Source organism: Bidens hawaiensis, unplaced genomic scaffold (genome assembly GCF_021521415.1).
Source record: "Bidens hawaiensis isolate Kalapana, Puna unplaced genomic scaffold, B.hawaiensis_p1.1 tig00020328_1, whole genome shotgun sequence".
Classification (NCBI taxonomy): Eukaryota; Viridiplantae; Streptophyta; class Magnoliopsida; order Asterales; family Asteraceae; genus Bidens; species Bidens hawaiensis.
Window position 1 is genome coordinate 182286 of NW_027493091.1, and position 19228 is coordinate 201513.

The 19228-nt window shown below is 37.3% G+C and overlaps 1 protein-coding gene across 1 annotated transcript; it reads right to left on the minus strand.

Moving 5' to 3' along the window:
- Window positions 1-16054: 16054 nt before the first annotated feature.
- On the minus strand, window positions 16055-17066 carry LOC143560398 (sister chromatid cohesion protein PDS5 homolog C-like). Its single transcript, XM_077048706.1, has 3 exons — window positions 16992-17066; window positions 16324-16527; window positions 16055-16255 (listed from the first exon to the last, which is right to left on the minus strand). The coding sequence occupies exons 1-3, from the start codon at window positions 17064-17066 to the stop codon at window positions 16055-16057; spliced, it is 480 nt and encodes a 159-aa protein (XP_076904821.1).
- Between the last annotated feature and the right edge of the window lie 2162 nt (window positions 17067-19228).

The following is a 19228-nucleotide window of genomic DNA, read 5'->3' on the forward strand; positions in this document are numbered from 1 at the left end:
TTACTCGTTATTTATGAATATGCTCGCGCCTGCGCAGTATATGATTTTATGTTTTATTCCGCGATATTTCGATTTTTGTTGAATTTCGATTTTTATTGATTTTACTTACATATTCGTTTGTTGGATTTGAAAATCCGAAAAGTCATGGTGATACATGAATAGTTGATTTTCAATTTCCATTTACGATTATGTTCTGAGGTTGGAGACTTGAAAAGTCATGGTGATACATGAATTGTCAACCTCCAATACTCATTTTCTTGTACATTTTATATTGAAGATTGAAAAGTCATGGTGATACATGAATCGTCAATCTCCAATACTCGTTTGCTCGTATATTTTAAATTGGGAATTCGGAAAGTCATGGTGATACATGAATTGTCGATTCTTGATTCGAATTTGTTACCTTTATTAAGTCTGCATTTAGGGTCATTTATTTTACTTTAACTTTTGACAGTAACTGACTCCGCGAAACCAAGCTTTTCGAGGTTATACTTTGCGCTAAAACCAAGATATTAACTAAAATTAAAACTTTTATAGAATGCCTCCGCTATCAGCTCGCCATCTCAAGAAGAAAGAAGCCGCGCGCAGACGTTCGCTGCAACGTTCCCAGGAAATGGCCGCCGCAATAGCCCAAGCCTTAAACCAAAACAATGCTAACACCCCTGGTTACAACATTAAGTCCTTTAATGCAGGTAACCCTCCAAAGTTCACAGGTCTTGAAGGAGCCACCGTGATGCTCCAGTGGCTTGAGAAAATAGAAAACACTTTCCTCCACACCCAATGCCCCTCAGACAGACGAACCCTATATGCCTCCAGTGTCCTGGAAGCAAGGGCGCTTACATGGTGGAATGGAGTAGCTCATGCGCGTGGCGCAGAAGCTGCTTCTAGCATGACATGGGAGGAATTCAAGGAAATTCTGACGCGAGAATTCTGCCCTCCCAACGAAGTTAAGCGCCTGGAGGAAGAATTTTGGAATCTTAAGCAATACAGCGGTGAAGCGCGCGAGTACGCGACGCGCTTCCATGAACTAAGCCTGCTTGTCCCTCACCTTGTTACCCCTTCCCGCCGAGCCATAGAGAAATTCCTTGGGGGTCTCCCCATGGAAATTCAAGATTCTGTATGGGCCAGAAACCCAGTTACCCTCTCTGACGCCATCGAATTGGCCGCTGTGCTCAGCGACAACCATGTCAGAGCAGGAACCCTGTTCCTGCGGGGAACTGAGAAGACCAAACCCACCAAAACTGTCCCTGAACCAACAGAAACCAAACCAGAACCCTCAAACCATAACCAAAAACGTAGGCGCAGACAAGTCTACGCGCTTACCAGCCCGTCCATAGTCCAGCAACCCGCCTACCAACCTCTAGTATACGCCCCTCAACCCATGTCAGCCTACCCAACTCCCCCTGTAGTCCACAACTATGCCCTAACCAATCCCGCACTCCCTGCCCCGCCAACTAAGAAACCCTACACAGGAAACCACCCCTTTTGCCCAACCTGTAGACTCCACCACCGACCTCAAGTCCCATGTCGACTTTGTAACCGATGTGGCCGCGCTGGTCACCTTGCAGAAAACTGTAGAGTCCTTCCCGCCAATCCAATTGCGCCAACACCACCAGTCTACCCGCAGAACCCACAACCAACCTACCAAAACCCACGACCCAGATCGTGCTTCAACTGCGGTGATCCCAGTCATTTCCGGAACGCATGCCCGAGCCTACAAGTTCAGATTACGCAAGCGAATCCGGTGAACCAGATTTCGAACCAAGTGACACGCGGACGAGCTTTTAACATAACCGCGCACCAAGCGCAAACGAATAATGACGTAGTTAATGGTACATTTTTGCTTAACGGATTTTATGCTTCTGTACTTTTTGATACTGGCGCCGATCGAAGTTTTATTTCTCGCGCGTTTGAGCAGAAGTTTGCGCGACCGCGCAACGATTTAAAAGAAAATTTTTCAGTTGAATTGGCTAATGGCGAAACTGTTTTAATTAACTCAGTGATTAAAGATTGCACGCTTAACCTTAACGAAAACGATTTTCTGATCGACCTCATCCCCATGCCTCTTGGAAGTTTTGATGTTATCATTGGTATGGACTGGCTTACGCATAATCGCGCCGAAGTTATTTGCGCCAAGAAGATGATTCGCATACCTCGAGAAAATGGTGATCTTCATATCTACGGCGAGAAACCCTCCCGCGGTCTTAAACTTATGTCTTGCGCCGAAGCCCGAAGGCTCATGCGGAAAAGGTGTATTGCATTCTTAGCCCATGTGGTTAAGCCTGCTGAAGAAAAGAAGCTTCGCGATATCCCCGTTGTGCGTGATTTCCCTGAAGTTTTTCCTGATGATCTTCCTGGTATCCCTCCCGCTCGTGAAGTCGAGTTTCGTGTTAATCTTGTCCCTGGTGCTTCCCCCGTAGCTAAATCTCCTTACCGTCTTGCGCCCGCTGAGATGCAAGAATTGGCAAGCCAACTTCAAGAGTTGACCGCTAAAGGATTCATTCGCCCTAGCTCTTCGCCCTGGGGTGCTCCGGTGTTGTTCGTTAAAAAGAAAGATGGATCGTTTCGCATGTGTATTGATTACCGCGAGTTGAACAAACTCACCATTAAGAACCGGTATCCCTTACCGCGCATTGACGACCTCTTTGATCAACTCCAAGGTGCCTCTTGTTTTTCCAAGATTGATCTCCGCTCTGGCTATCACCAGTTGCGCATCCACGATGAAGATGTTCCGAAGACTGCTTTTCGAACTCGTTATGGCCATTTTGAATTCTTGGTCATGTCCTTCGGTTTAACCAACGCACCCGCCGTTTTCATGGATCTAATGAATCGGGTGTGTAGGCCTTTCTTGGATAAATTCGTGATTGTGTTTATCGATGACGTTCTGATTTATTCTAAGACCAGGGCCGAGCATGAGCAACATCTTCGATTGGTGTTGCAAAAGCTTCGAACCGAGCAGCTCTTTGCCAAGCTTTCCAAGTGTGAATTCTGGTCTGATGAAGTACAGTTTCTTGGCCATGTTGTGAACAAGATGGGTATTCATGTCGACCCATCAAAAATTGAAGCAATCAAGAACTGGATTACGCCGACCACTCCTACCGAGATCCGTTCCTTTCTGGGCTTAGCTGGTTATTACCGGCGCTTCATTTCGAACTTCTCGAAGATCGCTTTGCCTTTAACAGCTCTAACGCACAAAGGTAAACCGTATATTTGGGGCTCGAAGCAAGAAGAAGCCTTTCTGATGCTCAAGCGTTTGTTGTGTGAAGCTCCTGTCCTTGCGCTACCTGAGGGTAATGATGATTTTGTCGTGTACTGCGATGCCTCCAACCAAGGTCTCGGTTGTGTTCTTATGCAACGAGGCAAGGTTATCGCCTACGTGTCAAGGCAACTCAAAATTCATGAAAAGAATTATACAACTCACGATCTCGAAATAGGCGCAGTTGTTTTTGCCTTGAAGATCTGGAGACACTACCTTTATGGTACTAAGTGTATCCTCTACACTGACCATAAAAGCCTTCAGCATATCTTTGATCAGAAGGAACTCAACATGAGACAACGCCGATGGAACGAACTCATCAGCGATTACGATTGTGAGATCCGGTATCATCCTGGTAAGGCTAATGTGGTAGCCGATGCGCTCAGCCGTAAACCCAGCCAGCTTAACTGTATCTTGCCGCGCACGCAGCTTCACTTCGCGCCGATCCAGAGCAACCTTGAATTGCGCATTCGTGACGCGCAGCGCGCATCCATCAGTAATGGTAACCTTCGCGCCGAGTTAGCGTGTGGCGCGGAAGCGCACTTTGTCCCTAATCTGAGTGGAATTCTCTGCTATCTCAATCGCATCTGGATTCCCTTTGATGAGAATCTTCGCGCTGATATCCTGAGTGAAGCGCACAAATCTCGGTATTCCGTTCATCCTGGCGCTGATAAGATGTACAAGGATTTGCGCATTACTTATTGGTGGCCCGGTATGAAAAAGGATATTGCTGTGTTCGTAGCTAAATGCCTGACTTGTTCTAAGGTAAAAGCTGAACACCAACGCCCATCTGGTTTGCTCGAACAACCAGAAATTCCTACGTGGAAATGGGAAAGTATAGCGATGGACTTCATTACCAAGTTACCTTTGACAACAAGCAAACATGATAGCATTTGGGTAATAGTGGATCGATTGACTAAGTCTGCTCACTTTCTGCCCATTCGTGAAAACTACCGTGTTGAGCAACTCGCGCAGCTTTATGTCAAGGAAATTGTCTGCCGCCATGGTACTCCTTTGAGCATCATATCCGATCGCGATGGCCGTTTTATATCTCGCTTTTGGAAATCTCTCCAATCTGCGCTAGGAACTCGCTTGGACATGAGTACGGCATATCATCCTCAGACTGACAGTCAGTCTGAGCGAACTATTCAAACCCTTGAGGATATGCTACGATCTAGTGTTCTTGATTTTGGAGGTAATTGGGATTCGCACCTGCCTTTGATCGAGTTCTCTTATAATAACAGCTATCATTCCAGTATCGGTATGGCCCCATTTGAAGCACTTTACGGTCGTAAGTGCCGCTCCCCGATTTGTTGGAGCGAAGTGGGAGAAGCTCAAATCACAGGACCCGAACTAGTTCAAGAGACAACCGATAAAATCGCCAAGATCCGTGATCATCTGCTGACTGCCAGAAGCCGACAGAAGAGTTACGCAGATCGCAGGCGAAAGCCTCTCGAATTTCAAGTTGGTGATCTTGTTCTCCTCAAAGTGTCGCCCTGGAAGGGTGTTGTCCGCTTTGGGAAGAAAGGTAAGCTTGCTCCTCGATATGTTGGACCATTTAAGATTCTCGCGCGTGTAGGAAAAGTTGCCTACAGACTTGACCTGCCGCCCGCGCTCAGTAATGTGCATCCAACGTTCCATGTATCCAATCTCAAGAAGTATTTAGCCGACGAGGACCTTCACATTCCACTTGATGAAGTTCAAGTTGATGAATCCATGCATTTCGTTGAGAAGCCTGTTGAGATTATGGATCGCGAGGTTAAGCAAACCAAGCACAGTCGCATCCCTATCGTGAAAGTTCGCTGGGAGTCCAAGCGCGGAGCCGAGTTTACATGGGAAAGGGAAGATCAAATGAAGATCAAGTACCCGCACCTGTTCTCTGCGCAACCTACTTCGAGATAAATTTCGGGACGAAATTTCTTAAAGTAGGGGAGACTGTGACATCTGCCCCGATCCGACCCGACCCAGGTACCCGTTTCTCTGATCCGATCTCTTTCTTTTATGATTTAATATTTATTTATACTTATATTTTACTTTTAATAATAATAATATATTTTCCTTCCCGCCTCTTTCTCTCTCTTTCTTTCCGCCGTCCCGTCCCTCTTCTTCTCTCTTTCCGCCTTCTTTTCCCTCTTGTCGCCGTCCCGCCCTTAAGCCTTGAACCCCTGTCCTTTGTTCCTTCCCGCCTAAGGTTGTCTGCGCAGCTCCACGCGCCAGACTCCTTACAAGGAAGCCTGCGTGAAGACCACCTGTTACTGCGATACGCGAGACGAACTGTCCCCGCAGCGCGCTAAGGATTTTAGTTCTTCCCGCGGCGCGCTATGGATACCGTTCTTCCCGCGACGCGCTAAGGAATATAGTTCTTTTCGCGACGCGCTTAGAATTGAAGTTCTTCCCGCGGCGCGCTTAGAAATGTAGTTCTTCCCGCGACGCGTCAAGGTTGGTTCTGTCTGCCTTCGCGCTCGCGCACTCTTGACCTTCTGTGTCCACCTTCGCGCTCAAGCCTTCTCGCGCTATGTCTTGAGTCTTTTCTTCTGTTTAATCCAGCCGTTTACTTTTGTGTTGTCTTATCTTCTGTGCTGTTGACCTGACCTATCTTATGTCTGAAAAGCCACTTTTGGCGCAGCATGCGCACCAACCCCATTGGTTGATAGAAAAAGTGACTGACATCATCTTTTGAGATCTGCTTTTCCATGCTTGACCAGTACCTTTACCTGACCCGCCCATGCCGGTTTACTGTTACCTGTCAGCTTTTCCTTTGCCCCCTGCAGCTGCCATATCTTTTGATATCTTTTGCTTTTGGAATCTTTTACTTTTTGAGATCTTTTCCTCTTTTCTAGGGATTGTGTTCCCTAGGGTTTCCCTATAAATAATAATGTTAATTTCCTAACACTACACACACAAAGCACTTAAACTCTCCTGTTCTCTCTTGCTCCTTGCCGTTGTTCTTCCTCTGCCGTCTCCTGTCTCTTTGCCTTCGTCTTCTATCCTGTTCTGCCCTGCTTTTCCGGTAATATATATTATATATAATAATTTACTTATTAATTATGCTAACTTATAATCAAGACTTAAAACAAATCATTAAAACAATAATCTTATTTATAGGTTAACTTGTGCTTGTTTAAAGTTGGTTCTTGCTTTATCTTACACCGCATCGTTTATCAAGTGAGTAATCTCGTACCTAATCCCTTTTTATTTTAATGTTTTGGGATGTTCATGTGTTCGTACAAACTTAGAGTCTTAATCTGTTTATGAACTTTAGTCGCGCAGTATCCCATGTGTTGAGGACGTAGACTTGGCTGTTTATTTGTATGTGTGGATCATTAACCGTCTTGTCGGTCTATTCCGCAGTTCTCATGGTACCATTAGATGAACACGGGAGAACTATCGTTTATGATTTTCTCTTTTGTTTACACTTGCACAGTTTTTCTTGTTTGTGAGCTCAATCGTGAGCACTGGCAGTCTATGAGTATGAATCTTAGAGTTGGTCCCGATCGGATTACACCCTTGTTGAAAACCAGACACATGTTGCGCGCAGATTTATTGTTATCTATGTATTGTATTAAACTTGATTTCTCACCAACACGCAAGTGTTTGACGTTTATTTTAACACATGTTCAGGTTTGCAGTAGCTGTTTTGGAGCTTGTGGACACGTAGGAAGTTCTTTATTTTGGACCTAGATTAAAATGTATCAAGACAAGTTATTGCTGTTCGAATATTATGATTTATAATATATTGATTTATGATGATTTATGTTATCTTATGTTTACTTTGCGCGTGCGCGAATGAATGTATTTATTAAATATTGACACCCAATAGTGTCACGAGTAATGAAACAATATGTGGCGCCCCGATGTATAATCCGCCTTTGGTCGGGGTGTTACAGCTATTAAGTCAAATTCGATACTTAGAAGTTACAATCTTAAAAGTTAATACATTATAATTGCTAATATATTAAATGCATAATTAAATTAAATTGATTTATCTAGTGGACATGGGTTAAAAAAAAGAAGAGTCATGAGAGCATGACAAATGACAAAATATGGTACTCTTTTATTAGAGTACTAAGATTATACATACACTTACAAGTTACAAAGATAAATACATTTTTGTCCTTTTCTTATATCACTTTTTGTTACCCATTTTACACTTTTACTTATAGTTCTAAAATCATAATAAGCATTTGTGTGTTGCGATTTAAAAAGTTTAAGCTTGCTCAACGCTACTTATTTTCGATACATCGATGAACCCTAGGGTAGTGCCTATATGGTCACTACACCGGAATCCACTATGATCGACATTAACTTTGATGATTGTAAATTTTAACGTAAGTCAACCATCTGGGATAACTATATAGAACGGGTTTTCATTAACAGAGTTTCTACTAAAGGTAACTAAATTACTAGCAATTGTGATGCTTCCCTAACTAGATATAAATGCGGTTATGAACAACTAGTAACTGCTTTAACCATCAACTCTGACATGATCATGACGGTTTGTCCCAATTATAAAACGAAAGTCTTTGGTCTATTTTTAGTAGACATGTTCATAACATAATACACATACTCGTTCTTTATTGTTTTTGGATGACCTGATTAAGATTTCAAGAGTACCGACCAATGAGCACCTCAATCAAGATCGATCGCTTTGTTCCCCAAGGTTAAGCCGATTAAGAGAGAGCAACACTCGAGAAAACAACAAGTGCAATGGCTCAACTTGAAGTTGTCTCGACGTAGTGAAGCTGCTTCTGCCCATTTGGTGTACAACTCGGTTGCTACTAAAATGAAGCATTTTCCCTATGAGGGAGTGGTAATGAAATCGAGGGAACAAATTTGAAACGGGTAAGAACTCTACGGTCTCATCCTCATTTTCATTTAAATAGAGAATGTGGGTCTATGTCAATTGAGCGGGTATTACAAAGCCTCATCCGGGTCCTATAATTTGTCAAACATTCAATTTTGTAGCTTTCGATATTAATAAATATCGACCATGAATCATTCAAATGGGGATTCCTTGATTAAAGATGTTCATTTGTACATGTATCATATACGACACATGTGACATGTGATACATTTCCGCTCAAATCCATTTTGTATAAAGAGTAGTGAATGAGAAAGATATATACTTTAGAACCGCTAACGCAAAACGTAGAAAAATGATACGATAAAGAATTAGGGAGTCAAATTGGGAATAGAAGGACTTGAACCTCGTGATATTTGAAATCCACATATTTTCCTATTACTATAAATTTTGATTTGACTTCTTTGCTTTTGTTATAGAAACTTTAATGGCAGTTAAGTCTGGAGGAAAAATTATGAGCATTACGTTTATGCATAACTTCCGTAACAATGTTAGCACTGTTAATGATATCTAAGGGGAAATTATTACGAATAATGTCCTCTAATGACGAACATGTATGGACACATTCACTCACAGAAAATGGCATTTACTTACCCATTACGTTAATTGATACTCGGACAGGCTACCATAAAACAAAAAGATCTTTTTTATAATGAGATTTTACATATGTTCAAGCCTTCAAGGTTCAATATGGAAAAAAGAGTTTTAAGGTACTACCACCTAAATATTTTAATTTAGTAGCGAACACAAGGGAAATGTTTATGAGCATTCCAAGCTAGTGAGCTACGAAATTTATTTTATTATTATTTATTTTTTGTTAGCAAACGCTTATTTTTTCAATTACTAATGCGGGGAAATATTCATGAGCAATCCAAGCTACGAATTTTAAACTTCTTTTTTGTTAACTCGGTCAAAACCGATTTGTCCAAAAACCGGTTCGGGTATACATTATAATTAAGAGATACACGTACCGACAATAAAAAAAACAATATCTCCATCTTTAAAAATATAGAGTTTTATAAATAGTAATTTATCTAAATATAAAAATTCACTATTTCATTATCTATATCTACCTATCCACCTATTCTAATATAATTCTAAGAGTTGCTTCCACCAATACAAGTGTGCCACCTCACCCCACCACTTTCCATCACTAGTGATGGAATTTTGGTGGGGGTGGTGGTGTGGTGTGGTGTGATGGAAATTTTTTTTATGTTTTGATAATTTTTTACAACTTAAAAATTAAAAACAATATTAAATTAAAAAAAATAAAAGTTACATTAAACAATCTACTCCTCGTCCGAATTCGGAAATTCCAAACCTAAAGAACCTACAAGTTCAACTAGATCATATCTTAACCGATGGTAAATATCTTCGTTCCACAAGTCTAATTGCACGTTCTCAGGAATGGGAACTTGAGTAGGAGGATCCGGCACCCAATCTGGAGAAATTGCACGTTCGTCTTCTTTTATTAGCATACTGTGCAATATGATGCATGCATATAACATGCTAGAGATCATGGGTTTTTTCATTGCATGAACCGGTCGACTAAGTATACACCATCTACCCTTTAAGACACCGAAAGTTCTCTCGACATCTTTTCTTGCCGATTCTTGCAACTTCTTGAACGCCTTTTCCTTGACCTCGACAGGAAACGAAAAGGCTTTCACAAAAACAGACCATGCCGGGTAGATACCATCGACAAGAAAGTAGCCACGTCTGTAATATCTCCCGTTGACAAAATACGGACAAAAGGGTGCGGTACCATCTGTCACGCTTTGAAACAACGGTGATGTGTTTAGAACACTGATGTCGTTGTTTGAGCCAGGAACACCAAAATAAGAATGCCAAATCCATAAATCATTTGACGCAACCGCTTCAAGTACGATAGTCGGTCGTTTGATATCACCCCTAACATACGACCCTCGAAACTCCCGTGGACAATTCCTCCATTCGATATGTGTACAGTCGATGCTACCGAGCATCCCTGGAAAATGCCATCTAGCCTCATGCGCGGCGTAAAGACGTGTAATGTCGTGTCTTGTTAGTTTTCGTAGAAACTCTTTGCCATACAATTTAATAATCGCGTTACAAAAGAATTGCAGACATTCACGTGAAGTTCTCTGAGACATTTGTAAGTATTCATCGAATTGATCAGGTGGGTTACCTGTCACTAATTGACGAATAGCGGATATGCATTTTTGAAGCGACGTAAAACTTTGTTTGCCCCTCGCGTCGTAAGATGCTTGAAACCATTCTTCGCTTGCTTCGACGTTCGCTACAATATTTAAAAATAAAGATTTCGGCAAACGAAACCGATCCCTGAACGTCTCGTCATTGTATTTCGGCTCCTCCACAAAATAGTCGTTCATTAGCACTTCGTGGGCATGTATACGATCACGATCCACCATTTTTTTCTTTGGACGGCTCGAGCCTTCAAGTTCGTTATATAACAACGGGAACCATTCAACAATGTCATCGTCCGAAGAGGAAGAGCTATCGGTGTCTAGCGGAAACGAGTTGCTCGGAAAATCCATATTATTTTGTTTTGAATTGAAGTGGTGAAGAAATAGGTTTTTGTAGTAGAAGATTGAGAGTGTTTTGAGTTGGATTTGATTTTGAGTTGGATTGAAATGGTTGTTAATTTATATTGTTAATTTTTTTTTTAATTCCCCAACCCCAACGGTCACCCCCCTCCCCAACGTTCAAATTTCTTGGTATTCACCTCGTGATGGCCATCACGGCCGGACCCCCATCACGCGTGATGGGGGGACCAGCGGCGGTGTTCGTGAGGCCATCACGTGTGATGGCCGGTGTATAACGGACCACCCCCACTTCCTTAATAAAGTAAAATAAATGGGGACACTTGTCATATTTTGGTTAATTCTTACAAATTTTTTCCCTCCAAAACTAATATACCATAATATATATCATAAATCAATAATTATTCACTTTCCTTTTACACTATATTTTTATAATATCTATGAATTTTTATAAATATAAATATTAACTTAATATTTTACTATATATTTTAAAATACTTGATGAATTCCAAAAATCAACAACAAATCATGTTTCTCAAATGAAAATTGTTTCGGGTTTTTTGTGAAAGTTAAATTTGATTTTATGGGTCAAAAGTTGGTAAATAGATTGTTTGGTACAAGTTAACTACATTTATGCCAAAATTTGTTACGGGTAAAAAATGAAAATTTTGAGTATTTTTATAAGTTTGAGAATGCAAAATAACTTTATCGTTAAATTTGTTATGAGTTCAAAGTGTTGACTTTAAAATGTCAAAAATATGAAAGTTGGAATTTTAAACATGATTCGACGGGTTTCAAGTTTATTTTTAAGGGCATTTTTTGAAATAATCAAAAGGTTCATGATTTGGCAAATTGACTATTTTCCCCTCAACTATTAAAATTTAAGAAAAGATTGCGAACACTTTCGACATGCCACCCCCATGCCTATCAATGCTTCTAATTTTTATAAAAGTAGAAATATTTATGTCAACATTAATTTTTCCTTCAATGGTGATCAAAACGTTGTATGGGAAGCATGTCATGCGAAACTATGCTCAAATGAAACAAAATATTCACAAAATTGAATTGGTTAACATGCTATTTTTTATGTTGTCAAGAAGTCCTTTGAAACTTATCAAAATCTTTTTTATGATGTAGCTCAGAAAAACATAGTTCTTGAAGAACATCCATTGCTAAAATTTAATATTCTACTTTCCTTTGATAAGTGGTAAATTGATAAATATAGCAATAAAGGTAACGCCGCTTTTGTATTTAGGTTGAGTGGTTAGAACTACAATCGTATGAGAAGTCTTATTTTCGAAATTGGTTCATAACCAAAATTCTTTCAATTATACATATATGACACCGAGAATGAATTTTTCAATAGAAAGAAGCATTCTCGGGTACGATTTTGCACTGACATTTTTTTATTAATTTCATTTTAAAAAAAAAATCATTTTGTGATATAAATAAAATCAATTTATGCACATATTGTATAGATATAAGTATAGATATAATACATTTTATTTCATATACGCTATGTAATTATTTGTTTTACTTATAATTTTATAATTTAAATTATCCCGTGTGTGACACGGGCTCTAAAACTAGTCTACTTATTCTAATAAAGTAAAATAAATGGTGACACTTGTCATGTTTTGGTTAATTCTCACAATTTTTCCCCTCCAAAACAAATATATCTTAATATATGTAATAAATCAATAATTATTCGCTTTCCTTTTACACTATATTTATATAGTATCTATATATTTTTATAAATATAAATATTAACATATTATTCTACTATATATTTCAAATACTTTGTGAATTCTAAAAATCAACAACAAATCATGTTTCTCAAAAATGCAAATTGTTTCGGGTTTTTTGTAGAAGTTAAATTTGATTTTATGGGTCAAAAGTTGGTAAATAGATTGTTTGTTACAAGTTAATTTATGGGTCAAAAATGAAAATTTTGAGTATTTTAAAAAGTTTGAGAATGCAAAATAGATTTATCGTCAAATTTGTTATGGGTTTAAAGTGTTGAATTTAAAATGTCAAAAGTATGAAAGTTAGAATTTTAAACATGATTCGGGTTTCAAGTTTATTTTTAAGGGCATTTTTTAAAATAATCAAAAGGTTCGGGATTTGGCAAATTGAATATTTTTTCCCTCAACTATTAAAACTTAAGAAAAGATTGTGACACTTTCGACATGCCACCCCCATGCTAATCAATGCTTCTAACTTTTATCAAATTTCAAATATTTATATATGTCAGCATTAATTTTTCATTCAATTGTGATCAGAACGTTGTATGGGAAGTATGTCATGCAAAACTATGCTCAAATGAAACAAAATATTCACGAAATTGAATGGGTTAACATGTTATTTTTTTTGTTGTCATTATGACAAAGTCGAGAAGCCCTCTAAAACTTATCAACATATTTTTTATGGTGTAGCTCAGAAAAACATAGTTCTTGAAGAACATCCATTGTTACAATTTAATATCCTACTTTCCTTTGATGGGTGGTAAATTGATAAATATATCAATAAATGTAACGCCTCTTTTGTATTTAGGCTGAATGGTTAGAACTACTATCGTATGAGAAGTCTTATTTTCGAAATTGGTTCGTAACCAAAATTCTTTCAATTATACATATATGACACCGAGAATGAATTTTTCAATAGAAAGAAGCATTCTCGGGTACGATTTTGCACGGACTTTTTTATTAAGTTCATTTTAAAAAAACCATTTTGTGATATAAATAAAATCAATTTATGTACGCTTTGTATAAATACAAGCATAAATGTAATACATTTTTTTCATATACGCTATTTAATTATTTATTTTACTTATAATTTTATAATTTGAATTATCCCGTGTGTAACACGGGCTCTAAAACTAGTATTCTAATAAAATAAAATAACTGGGACACATGTCACTTGGAGATTCATTATTAGACAAAATTTCCCGCTCAAATTATTTTCTTATTTTTAATGAAAACCTATTTATGTCAGTGTAATCAAAGCATATAAATCCATCATTTAATCAAATTTGACTAATTACCTAAAAAAATATTCGGGTATTTATGTCAGCATAATAAAAATATTTATATTTTTAATGACATCATATCTACCTTTTTTTATTAAATTATGTGGTAAACTAATGAAAGATATTCATAGGTCTAAGAAGATAAAAACAAAAAATTATGAATGAATAACAATTTTATTTTCACGTATTCATTCAACCTCGATGGATGCATGGAGTTCTCATCCATATCTTTCAAATATGTAATACAAAAACGTGTTTCAGTCATGCTAATTTTAATATATGTTCTATTTTTATGTCATGCATAATAAAACATCTTATAATCTTTTATTATAATTCGCTATCCTTATTTAATTACAACTTATAAAATCAGTATGTCCATTTTATTCGTGATTATGAAGAAATTGTGTGAGAATTCACCACATATTCGCATGAATATTCCATTAGAAAATACAATTTTAACTTATTAAATTATTTAATTTGATAAAATTTAGTTTTTTTTAATTTATTCATTTAATGTGCATAGTTTAATTGTATTTTTTTTAGCTTCTCGAGATTCACACGAGTTCTAAAGCTAGTTGTGAATATATAAGGCAAAAAAAAAGTAATAAAACACATATTTGCGACTGTGACGGAGATAGAGAAGAGACTTGATAGGTTAGGCAAAATTTAAAGATCTATAAAGATGGAGACACAGATTTGTGAATGCTCTACTCTTCTAAATTCTAATATTCAAAACATCCATAAATATAAAAATTATATAACTATTCGACTGTCCGAATTTAGACTTGAAACCAGAGTTTGTAATCAAACTAATCAAGGAACACTTCTGAGATTTTACAAGACAAAATATAGCAAGGAAGTTTTAATTCAGAATCTTGTGATCATCAACTAACTAATGTCAAGTATTATAGTTAAAGCTATATGCATAAAACTTATCCCTCATCTCAATTAGCCTACACCCATGAAGCTGCCTTTAGCTTTACATTCCAATTCCAAGATCTTGCCATCTAGATCCTTTTCAGCACTCTTGAGCTCCTCCATCAGCATTTCAGCCCGTCTGACCTGTTCTCGTGCAGCCTCAACCTCTGCATCCATCTCTTTCAAATCCTTTCGGGTCGCTATTTCAGTCAAGAGGATCCCTTTTGCTGTTTTCCTGACCAGATTTGACCTTTCCAAACCCTCTGTCTTTTTGCAAATGCCTTCTAAGTGAACCCGAAGCCATGCCACATCAATGTTGACAGCCTCTGCATCCGACACCTGGTGCTCTATTTCTTCCATTCTCTCAACAGCCTCATTGGTTTGAATTAGTTTGATAACTTCACAAATTACCTCAAGGATTGGTGATCTCATTGAAGACGTTCTGAATACACAGTTCGCTGCAATGTCCCCGTGTTTCTTGAAAATAGCTTCAAGAATATGTGCAACGCTTTGCTTTACATCATATCCTTGGACACAAACTTTGCCACCCTCAGAAGATGTAACCTGAAAATGGTTTTATTTTAAAAAATAAGATTATCATTTCTTTATCATGCTTAAAACATTAACCAACTCGCCCGGTTTAGAGTAGCTTTTAGAAGCAAATAACATTACTTGTTTTCTCAAAGGACTGCTGTCCCTTTTGCGTTTTCCCTTCGCTTCTGTTACAGATTTTGGTGGATCAAAAAAGAAAGGTCGGCAACACGTCGGCTTGGTCTCTACACACTCGGTTTTTATAATGTGAGTTCCTGGGAAGTGTGGTTCAAACAAAGCAGCAAAGTTCATGAGAACCTTTTCCTTTTCCTCTGGTTTCGAGCAATCATATGAAGCAATCTGCAAGAGGAACAAATACTTGGCATATAAAGGAATTAAATGATAATAATATTAATGATTAATGGAACATAGGCATCACCTGATTTGTGTTTCTTAAAAATGTAACTAGACTGTCTACAAGTTCAAGTTTGAGTGCTACACTTTCCTTTATGATCGCAGTCATAATTTTTTCCATTTCGAGTTTAATTGCAGCGGGATTGGAGCTTAAAAAAAAATCTCATTTGAGTTAGAAGTTTTCAACATTAATAACAGAATAAAGCATGGAATGTACACAAAGCGAACATTCAGTGAACCCTTATTGTTGTTTACTACAAATGCTGGATATTGTTAAACAATCTATGGTATTTAGTTTTTAATTTTAGATAAATTGTTTGTTTTTATTTTACTTTTAACTTGTGTCCATTTGTGTTTATTTATGTCCGTTTAGAATATTAACAAAGGAACATAAACGAGCACAAACAAGAAAAAGAAAACATGTCCATCAAGTGTTCGTGTTCGCTTGCTCGTTTACAGGCCAACCTGAAGTGCAAACAGAACAAGTGTAACTGCACAAAAATATCAGATTCCGTACCCATAAACCGCTAAGAACTGTTTGAACAACCGAAGTTTTAATCTGGCTCCATCCAACTGCAGGTCCAACATCAGTAAAGACAAACGATTCCTGTTAAATATCTCAAGAACTCGGCCCATTTCCGTATAGCTTCTACCCGATGCAGACGGCAACTTCTCAAGTGTGAGTACAACCATTTCAAAGAAAGCCTGCACACCAACAACAAATGAGTTAACTACGAAACATGTATCCTTAAGATTTAACACATGATTCATACCTTCAACTTTTGATCATCATAAGGAGAATCAGGTGCACAGATCCTTAAGATCTCACAAAAGCAACATGAAAGTGAGATATTCACATCCAGATTAGGATGTGTCACCAGTTCCTGAGCAACCAATGCCTTGATTACTGGACGCAGTGCATTTTTCATCGATTCAGACGGCTTTTGTTCTACCTTACGCAGAACGTCCTTCAGTTTCTATTACAGTTACAATTACACAAATTTCAGTTAAAAGCATCACTACCGATCATACATTACCAATTTGAACTTTCAAATAAGGTAGTCAATCGAAATGAGTAGTGTAGCATACAGTATGAGATGAACGAGCCGAGCCCGAGCTCGTCTAGGCTTGTTTCGAGTTCTGTTTCTGAAGCTCGAGCTCAGCTTGTTGATTATTTATTAACTATTTTACTTATATTCATACTACTTAAATTATGTATGCATTTTAATTATATTTTGTATATAATAAATAAAAATTCTAAAAATAAGAGGCTCGAGCTCGACAAGTGAAGCCTTAATGAACAGCTTGGCTCATAATTTGAGCCCCTAATCATAAGAAATTAGGGCCAAATCACCGTAAATCATTTCATTCATGCTAAACCATGAACTTGAAGCACATATATAAGATGGAGAGAAAGAAAAGAAACCCTAGGTAGCCTTACTGAAAGAATATCCTGATCCCAGCTTAAAGATGACATCGGATGTAACAGCTTCATCCCGGCCTCCATCACCTCCATTTCCACCTCATTATTATTATTATTATTATTATTATTATTAAGTAGTAATGATGATGATGAAACACCAGACAACATTTTACAAGTTTAATTAATTAGTTCACTCAATGATAATAAATAAATATTATAATCAATCGCCTTAAAGTTAAAACAACATATAAATGGTGTTATCTCTGTACGGACGATTTTATGCCAACTTTATCATCGTATATATGTATGTATGTCAGAATTATTATTACTGTTATTATTTTATATAAATGGAATGCTTGTTTCACCTTTCAGATTTTTACAACATATTTTCTTTTCAATGTTTAAACCCACTTACATTAATTTACTATCAAAGATTTACCCTAGAAGTTTTATACAGCCCATAAAATAAAATAGTTATTTTATTATTTTTGTTGGCTCTTTTGCTTTAGTAATTAACTAGTTTTAGAACTCATGTGGTGTATATGGTACTTAAAATAAAATAAAATAAAGCTATAAAAATTAAATGATTGAATTAAAATAAAAAGTTATATTTATCAAATTAAATAATAAGTTCAAATTATATATTCTAATGGGATATTTGTACGAATACTTGGTGTATTTTCACGCAATTTCTTCATAATTACAAACACACACACACACCCCTTGTGATTTTATAAGGTGTAAATATGTTTTTTTAATGGAATAGCAAATTCTAACAAAAGATGATAAAATGTTTTATTTATCATGAATGACATAAAAATCATCATATATAAAATTAGACTGAATAAAAACACGCTTTTGTATTACAGTTTCGAAAGAGATGGATGAAAATTTCATGGATCCATGAAGGTTGAATAAATATGTAAGAATAAATTGTTATTCATTCACAATTTCTTCTTATCTTTATCATGTTAGAACTATAAATATCATTCATTGAATTTTACCACATTTATCTTCCACTCAAAAAGTGTATATAACTTTTAATTAAAAAAAAAGGTACATATTTTAATGCCCTATAATTTAGATAATTCGTTATTTAATTAAATGATGGATTGATATGTTTTAATTACACTGACATAAATATGTTTTCATTAAAAATAAAAGAATAGTTTGAGCGAAAAATTTAGGCCAGGAATAAATATACAAAGAGCATGCGTCCTCAGTTATTTTCTTTTATTAGAATAAGTAGCTTGGATTTATATAAAATAGAATGAACATTCATGTGAGTTAAGATTAGAAATTATTATATAATACAATTACAAACTTTGGTGTCGCTAAGTGCCAATTGGGCCACTTGACGACACCGTATTTGTTGTCAATTTTTTATTCTTGTTTTAGTTCCAGTAACGTCATAAATATAACGGAAATCGAAAAAATTCGCGTAGACTCACTGCATTTTGTTTTAATTTCGATACCGTAACCAATGTGATGGAAATTGTCCGAATTTGCGTAGGCTCGCCAACTCAACTTCCTGAATCGGCAATGCTCGAATCTTCCCAACGCCCAAGTGTTTCTGACTGATGCACTCAATTGATCTACCTCAAATTTTATATGTTTTTGTTTTATTTTTGGTTTTTAGTTCCGGTATCATAACACACTTAACCAAAACCGACTGAATTTGCGTCGACTTACTGCCTCAACGCCCGGGGACCAACAACGTTTGGGTTTATCATCGCCTGGGTTTTACCAACCTGTCCGGCGCAACAAGCCGGTATAACACTAGTTATAATATAAATTATAATATGATGGAAACCAAGACAAGGTAGCACCAATATAGATGAGCGACTTGCTTTAGGTATCCATAATCCACTTGTCAACATATATAAAAAAAATGGGTTGTTAGATTTTACAAAACAAAATATGAACCGTGAACGACACTTATTTTCTTTCGTAGAAGTCCATTGGGCGATATTAAAATGCTCGCCATTATTTTCGGACAGTTAATAAAAAATCTCTATTATAATAAAAAAAAATGTTTTTGAACACGTGCTATGTATATGCTTCAAGCATTTTGACGGTTAGTGAAGAAACACTAATGGACCCCGGGCAGATTACGGATAATCTGGGGGTTAAATAGATGTTTCCCACGAGGGGTTAGATCCGGCAAAGATGGTTCTTCTGATAACCTGCAAAACAGACACCGTGAGCTCGTCACTGAGAAGGGGGGGGGGTACCTCCTTGTGACCACCCTCCGG